General features: G+C 50.9%; 1 protein-coding gene across 1 annotated transcript in view; it reads right to left on the bottom strand.

Moving 5' to 3' along the window:
- Positions 1–8,499, bottom strand: part of LOC118178560 (potassium voltage-gated channel subfamily A member 3-like) — an 11,958-nt gene that overhangs the window by 3,244 nt on the left and 215 nt on the right. Inside the window, 2 exon segments of the mRNA XM_035347182.1 lie at positions 4,995–8,212; positions 8,214–8,450. Of these exon segments, the coding sequence (XP_035203073.1) occupies positions 6,647–8,212; positions 8,214–8,384 (1,737 nt within the window). The 5' untranslated portion in view covers positions 8,385–8,450 and the 3' untranslated portion in view covers positions 4,995–6,646.

Below are 8,499 nucleotides of genomic sequence, written 5' to 3'. Positions count from 1 at the left end.
CCCCTGCATAGTCTGTAACCTTCGAGTAAGCTGAAAACCATAAAGTCTTTGGGTGATTTCTTACTTCTTGCTCTAAAACTGCCACTTCCTTCCACATCACATTTCACTGCTGCATTTCCAAACATTAAGCAAAGTCATTCAGTGTCATTTTACAGGTAAGGGAAACTGAATCCAGGGGACTTGACATGCCCAAAAAACACTCAGCAGGCCAGGAGCAAACATAGCCCAGGCCTTGCTCATACTTCAGGTCTGCACCACAGTGAAGTCTGTTTTCATGGACCAGCTGCAAAACTGCATAGCATCAACATCCAGTACTTAGTACAACCAGTACTTAGTACACTGCAGTGTACTAAGCTCATTTTTTTCTACCGCCTAGCCAAACAGCAAATACATCTTTTTAGAAATGCAAAAATGCTTTCCAAAGTGTGCATTCATCCTTTCTGTGCTCCATTACAGCTTTTGGGTGCTCATGAGAGCAAGATCCTGAGCAAAGGTGCTGGTACGGGAGCTCTGCTCTCCCCCTGAAGCTGAGCCCTCAGTGCTGCCGCAGCTGATCAAACCATGACACAATGCAAAAGGATTTTCCATATCTATCCGCTATGGAAGAAGCAAAGCAGAACAGCTGGTACTGGTCAGCATCAAAATAAAGCCAAATGCACTCTGCTTCCTTGACAGCCAGAGCAGAGATAGCCAGTGGCTGATGTAGTTGTGTGAGCCACACATCCGAATCAAGTCTTCCCACACACTATGTGTAAAGATGCTAAAAATGAAGCGCAACAAATGCAGAAGAGCAACAGACATGACAAAGCATAGCTGTACTCAGAAAAGCATCTGAATTACAAGTCGCAAGGAAATGAGTCATTACTGAACAAACCCAGCAGCACATGCTGCTGTTTGCATCGCTTATCCAGGGGTCTTTGCATTTGCCAGCATGTCTGGGCAAAGATTATTCCTGTTATGAGCAGGTGAAGAGCAGCTATCAGGAAGTATTTTAGCTGCTCCCAACCACAGTGACAAGCTGAACGAGATAGGAGACAGGTTTTAATTTACTGGAGCATGTCCTGCTTCATAAGAAGGAGAAAACTGATGGTGCCCTGCAGGGTCGTTCATGCATGAAGGTTTCCCTGTCCTGCTGCAGAGCATCCTCAGCACTGAATAGTCAGGCTCTGTGAGTAACGAGACATGGACAGATTCCTGAAACTTGTGAGGTGCAAAAAGCAGTGCCTTGTTCGTGGAGGGAAAAGTAAGCATGGGGTTCACAGGGGATTTTCTCAGAGTATTTTTGGATGAGTTTTCCCAGCAGCAGGGATAACATGACTCCACCTGAAAGAACAGCATGGGACCCCGCACCCATCCTTTTTCCATATGGCGGATGGTTCTCATGAGCAAAAAATATGATTTGCTTTCTCCCAGCAACAAACAGCAGGAGCACAGCAGCCCTGACGCCTTCCAAGTACAGAGCAGCAAAAAAACGTCCTGTTAAGCAGGATGAATATCGCATTGACGGAGGCACCATTACTCATTTTCCTGTTCACGAAGCCAAATGCAGAAGTAAAACATCTCGATTGTGTCCAGCACTTGGTCACAGCAGAATCAGGAGTGTACAGCGTAGGACCTGACCTCAGGGGGGGCATTGCTGGGGCTGCTCTGCAGTGCTCTCCCAGGAGCAAATGTGCCCCACACTGTGCAATGGCTCTGCTGTTCATCAGAGCTCCACACCAGTCCTATCTGCACCCTGAAAAAGCCCTAAATCAGCACTCCTACAAAATATTCTAACACTTCCCTCCTATCCCTACCCCTGATGAATGAACAGTTCCCTGCACCAGGGAACATCCACACCCAGACGTCCCCATCAGCAGGGTAATGGCTGTGGCCCCAGCCGTGTGGTTCTCAAGGCAAATGTCCCATTGCAGACACGTGTCACTCCAGACCTCACCACCCAACATCTGGTTCCTCACGCTAACGCTGGTGAGGGCTCAGGCCACCCTGCACCCATGGGGCTGGCCGACCGCAGCTGCGTCAGTGCAGCCCCTCAGCCCCTGCTATGCAAACAGCTCTAGGGGAAAGTGCAGCACAGCAGCAGCCTGTCCTGAGCACATGCCCCAGCTATGCAGCACCACCCAAAGCCATGCACTGGATAGCCAAGCAACCTGTTCAGGCTATGGGTGTGGACCCACAACAGAGAAGGGTACAGAAGAACAGTACGAGCTCCATGGCAGTGAAAGAATTTATAGGACGTTGCCCTACCCGTGGTATCCTAGTATGTGCAGAAAAACCCTATTTGCCTGCGCCCACCTGATTGCCTTGGCACATGGACGCAGGTGTGTACCACAGACTGAACATTCCTTCCCAGTACACGCAGTGCATGAGATTGAAGGGTAGAATGCTTTGTGGATAAATCCTATATGTCTGTTTTCACTTTCAGGTTTGCAGCCTGCCCAGACATCATTTGTTAAAGCACTGAAATAGGGAAGGCTGTCAGTGCCTTGCATCAGGCTGGGATGGGAGCCTCCATGTGCTCTTACACAGATACGCATATTTTAGAAGCTTGACAGAAAGAGGGCTCCAAACTACACAATTAAACGGATTTCATGCAGAATGCTATCCACAAGCACAAACTGCCACAAGAGACCTTGCCCTGCTCTGCCAGGAGAGACCCCTTAGCAGCAGATGTGCTCCTGATGGCTCCTTTCCTTCTGCTGGGGAAGCTGCTGGTCTGCCCTTCATTTCCGCTAAACAGTCCATAAACTGGTGATGACAAAGAAAAAACAGTTTCTTTTGTCCCTTTTGTCAAGTAATGGAGCAGTAACAATTGCCTGGAAAGAAATCGGGCCCTCCTGGAGCAAAGAGATATCCCCCAGACCTCCTGTGTGTCCACACCTGGGCGGGACAGGTCCTGTCCTCTCTCCACTAGTACCTGGAGAGCATCTATTAGGCTGGAGAGCAACAGAACCTTTTTAGAAGAATGCAGGCCTGAAAACACACACACAAAAAAAGGGGTAAATAAGCAGGAGAAAAAAGTGAGAACATCAAAGTACCATGCAGAGGGGCCAGGCAAGGGGTTGCTGCATGTCCCTGTGTTTCCCTGCACCAAAGGAAATGCTGACCCTGTTCCGGGGTGGCATCCAGGACCAAAAAGCATCTGGGGAGGCAGGGACCCTAAATGCCAGCCAGAAGCCCTGGGCAATGACTTTTCTCCACTCAAGGCAGCGAGCTGTGCTATCCAAGCACTGTGTCTTGCCTTGGGCATGCTTGGTGTCCAGACAAATTAGTTCCTTCACAGCCTGCAAAGACTGGGGTTCACTGTTGGCTCCCAGGTCATGGTTTAAACAGTCCTAAAATTGAAGAGGAGGCACATTGCAAGACAGCACAGGAAGCCCGGTAACCAGCTGGCTGTGAAGGGAGCAGTCTCGCAGCTCTCCTTCCAATTCCTGCCAGGACACGCTCAGCAGCCGCTTTCAGAGGAGCGTCAGACCATGCAACAGCACAAAGTGTTTCTCTCACCGTACGGTACCCAGCGAGACACTGACAGCACAGAGGGAAGGAGCAGACAGAAATGGGGCAGAGTATAGCAGGGATATCCCTGTTTTTCTGCTTGCTACTACATCTTCAATTTCTGTGCATATCTTAAAGATGGAGCAGCAGTGCTTTGATGTTTTTCAGCAATGCCATTCCGTGCTTTAATAACTACAGCAGATGAAGTGGCTTCCTTACCATCTCTGTGATATAGCATCTCTAACTGACAATGAAATCCGTTTTAAGCTATTCTGCCCCCACAAAATAAGGCGGGGAATAGACAGGAAAGCAAACGAACAACCAGCAAAGTTTCTGCTTATTTTAGATGGCATTGAAACTGAAAATTTTTTGCTGCAAGTTCCAGGCAAACATGTGGTTTCTGTGCAGCTGCCACAGTGAAAATGCAGAAGCAAAACTCATTGGTGAGCTCTCCCAAGGGGGAGTGCTTCCCCTGCTTTTAAACTCAAATCCTCCTTTTAGGAACAGGCATGTGGAAAGGCTTTAATAACAATAAAAGTGAGAGCTTATAGCAAGAAACAACATCTCAGCCTGCCAGCAGCCTGGGGAAAAGGTGCCTGGGTGTATTCCAGAAAGCCCCGTTCATCAGTGCTCCCTGGGAAGCTGTCGGGATGAAGGATGCCAGGACTGTCACCTCCTGCAATGCTGTGGGTCATCCCCCTAATAACGATGGTTTGAGCAGATCCTCAGCTGGGGAAAACTACCACAGTTCCAATAAAGCTGTCACATACCATTAGCTAAGAAGCTGCTTTGATATTTTCCTTGGTTATTAACATTTTATTAACCAGTGAGGACACTGGGGCTAAGGAAGAGTGTTATATGTTACAGACTGTCCTGACCCTTTTAACGTCTGAGTCTTTTAAAGTCCCAGCTAAACTCCAATTTCGATGTGGCCAGCCTGTCTCAGAACAAATCCCCCTTTCCGTACCTTAGGAAAATGCATGACTTGCACAAGTTGGGGTCAAATTGCTCTGTATGGAAGGAGGCATTTGCTGGCATTCCTGTGCATTTCACCGCCTGCAAGGAGTCTCTGCTCTCAGCCCCAAAGCCAGTGAAATGGAGCACAGCTGGGGACCAGGTGCTCAAAGCCACTCCAGGCCCTGTGCCCTGCCAGCCCCATAAGCTTCACTCCACCACAGGGACCATCCTGAAACACCAAAATTCTGCAGATAACTCCTTTTTGTGCAGAACTGAAGAAATCCTGCTTCACAAAAGCAGCACAGCTTTCCTTCAGTGCCTACCTGCCTATAACTCACTGTGCAGCACTAAAAAGCAAAGTGGAAAGCAAATATAATCAGAGGAGCCATAGGATGGTATTCCATTTACCTGACATGCACAAAATGCATGAAGGCAACAAGGGGAGCTGGAAAACAAAACCAAGCAGTGGAAAACATGAGGTTTGTTCCCAAAAGCAATGTTACTTTACAATGCAAAAAATCTCTACCCCGTGCAAAGCTCACCTGATCCCATCAGATGTCCTGTAGCCCCTGGTGTGCACGGAATGATGAAGGAAGCACGCTTTCCCTGGCGGGGTTTGCGTTACTTTTCAATACTGCTCTAAATAGATCTGCATTTATCTCCCTTGTTTCCAAAGGCTGCCACGCTTTCCCAGCTGAGCTTTTCTGCTGGCTGCTTGGGGCCATTCTTGCCCTTGGAGGATGCTTTGGGGGAGCCTTGGGGTTTCATGTGGCGTGGGGCAAGCACAGTTCTTTCTTGGTGGTGCAGCGCTGCTGCTGCTATGTCCAAGTGGCTGCTCGTGTCTGCAGGATGAGGCTCGGCTCCCAGATTTCACCGCCAAGGTGTGAACTCCTCTGGGAGGAAGAGGGGAGTTTTGGGGTGTGCTTATTGCCTACAGGTGGGTGTTTGGTTCTTGGGGACACAGTGCAGAAGGGGGTGCAGTGACAGGATGGGGATGCAGGGACAGGTGCCCTGCGAGGTGCAGAGACACAGCGTCCTGCGGGATGGCAGGGCTGGAACCATCTGGAAGGGTTTTTGCAGGAACTATGAGGACCAAGGGGGATGGGAGAAAGGATGCCATGACAACCTTTTGGGGTTTCCCAGGAAACTAGGGTCGCCATGGCAACTGCATCACTCCAGTCCAAATTAGTGACTTCCGTTGGAAGGCGTGTTCACCACTCTAATCTTCTTGCGATAAGCAGCTGTATCTCTCCCAAATGCATTGCAAAAAGGTGGAAATACCCCTTTTTGTCCAGCTTGGTGGGTCTGAGGCTGCACGGCCACAGCAAGGAGCCCATCACAGAGCTGGCATCTCCTGGTCCTAGCCAGCATCACTCCCCACATACCATAACCATTCAATTTTGCCTTTTGTCTCCCCCCGGAGCACACAGACCCACTGCACAGCCACAAATTTTATGCTGGATGGAGTAATACCATAGGGCTGCAGGGGAAGAGAATTAAGAATAGAAAATTAGTGTTTTTTGTTTGTTTTTTTTTGTTCTGTTTTGTTTTTTTTTGTCTTTAAGTCAGAACTGATTGCACTTGGTCTCTGACCAGATTAGAATTTCATAAATGATCTAGTGGGGGAGAAAAGGGAATCTGTGATGTGCCCGTAATGGCACACCACATGTTTCAATATTAAGCACCATTTAACAATGTGGTAACAGAGACTCTGCAAAATTAAATGGTTGTTTCCTCCCAGCCCCCTTACAGTGCGCTCTGCAACATGTTTTCCTCGTCTCCCCACCCAAACCAGGGCTGCTAATCCAACAAGTGAGCTTATGTGATGGAAGGGAAATCAGCTCCACGCTGCCTGTAGGGAATGGGGGAAAAAATCAGGAGCAAAGCGAGATGTCCCCAAAAGCAAGAAAACAAAAGCAGTCCTGCAACACGTTGCAGAACAAACACCTGCTTCAGCGGTGAGAGTGTTTTGTCTTCATCTTCCACCTCTTTAACTGTTAGCCATCCTCCTTTCTTCAGAGAAATTTAAATCCCTTTAAGATCTTTAGAAAGGAAAGATCTAAAAAAATAAACATATAAAAAAAAGGGCATACACAGACTGACGATGGTGCATGTTCCACACAACACCAAGTACACAGTCACTTTGCATTTATTATTTTTTACCACATCCTCAGGTTTTGCTGCTGTTTTGTTTTTAAACATCCGTAAAGATCTTTTTGATATTCACACAGTTGGGATTGTTCGTGGTTGTGCAGTTCCCTGTCTTAAAGGCAGCCTGTTTGAATGCACTGTGGTTGATTCCCCCTTCCTCTATCACCATGTACTCGGACTTGCTGAGGGTGGAATTGCTGCGCGCCTTCCTCATCTCCTCGGTAGATGAGAGGTGCTGGCAGCTCCCAACATGCATGTACTGGGCTTGCTCCTCGCCTTCTGTCTCCCGGTGGTAGAAATAGTTGAAATTGGAGACTATCACAGGCACGGGCAGAGCGATGGTTAGCACCCCCGCGATGGCACACAGAGACCCCACAATCTTGCCCCCAATGGTGATGGGGTGCATGTCCCCATAGCCCACTGTGGTCATGGTCACCACCGCCCACCAGAAGGCGTCAGGGATGCTACTGAAACCTGAACTGGGGTCATCAGCTTCTGCGAAGTAGACAGCGCTGGAGAATAGGATGACGCCGATGAAGAGGAAGAAGATGAGCAAGCCCAGCTCCCTCATGCTGGCTTTGAGGGTCTGCCCCAGGATCTGCAGCCCCTTGGAGTGTCGGGAGAGCTTGAAGATGCGGAAGACCCTGACCAGCCGGATGACTCGGAGGATGGCCAGGGACATGGCTTGCTGGCCATTGCCTTGCCTCTCTGCCAGCTCAGTGCCCAGCGTGATGAAGTAGGGGATAATGGCCACAATGTCAATGATGTTCATGATGTTCTTGGAGAAGGTGGCCTTGCTGGGGCAGGCAAAGAAGCGGACCAGCAGCTCAAAGGAGAACCAGATGATGCACAAAGTCTCCACCACGAAGAAAGGGTCAGTGAAGGATGACACCATGGAAGTGGCCGAGGATGAGGAGTTGGTGAAGACATCAGGTGGGAGAGAGCCACCGCCTGTCCCGAAGGTCCCCCCAGTTCCCTCATAGTCGTGGTCATCCCTGAATTCAGGCAGGGTCTCCAAACAGAAGATGACGATGGAGATAAGGATGACCAGGACAGAGACGATGGCAATGCCTCGGGCTGGCCCAGAGCTCTCGGGATATTCAAAGAGCAGCCACACCTGGCGCTGAAACTCCTTGTCTGGGAGTGGCCGCTGCTCCTCCCGAATGAAACCTTCATCCTCCCGGAACTTCTCCATGGCCTCCTCCCCCAGCTGGTAGAAGCGAATCTCCTCAGAGAAGATATCGATGGGGACGTTGACAGGCCGCCGGATGCGCCCACCTGACTGGTAGTAATAGAGGATGGCATCGAAGCTGGGCCGGTTGCGGTCAAAAAAATACTCGTTGCGGAGGGGGTCGAAGTAGCGCATCCTCTTGCGGGGGTCTCCCAGCAGCGTCTCAGGGAACTGTGCCAGTGTCTTGAGCTGGGTCTCGAACCGCAGCCCGGAGATGTTGATCACCACCCGCTCGCAGCACTCGTGCTCTCCACTGCCCGCGGCGTGACCGGTGGGGCCGGCGGCCGGAGGCAGAGGGTGGTCGTAGCGGTCCCCCCCCAGCAAAGGGTGCGGATGCTGCGGCTCCTCCAGCAGGGGGTCTCCGCCGCCTCCCCCCCCCCACCACGGTCATGCTGCCTTCCTCCGCCTCCTCGCCCTCTTCCTCCTCGTGGGGCCGGGGGGCGGCGGGGGGCGGCTGCTCGGTGTAGCCCAGGTTGTGGTGGCTGCTGCTCGGCGGCCGGCCGGCGGAAGAGGCAGCCGGAGAGTGGAGCAAGCTCCGGCGCTCGTCCATAAAGGTATGGGGCGGAAAGGGAAAGGGGGGGCGGGAGGGAGAGGCGGCGGTCGGAGCCTCTTCTTCTTCCTCCTCCTCCTCCTCCTCCTCCTCCTCCTCCTCCTCCTCCTCCTCC

This window comes from Oxyura jamaicensis, chromosome 26 (assembly GCF_011077185.1).
Source record: "Oxyura jamaicensis isolate SHBP4307 breed ruddy duck chromosome 26, BPBGC_Ojam_1.0, whole genome shotgun sequence".
Taxonomy (NCBI): Eukaryota; Metazoa; Chordata; class Aves; order Anseriformes; family Anatidae; genus Oxyura; species Oxyura jamaicensis.
Note: the sequence above shows the minus strand (reverse complement) of the source record. Positions and strands in the feature narration are given on the sequence as shown.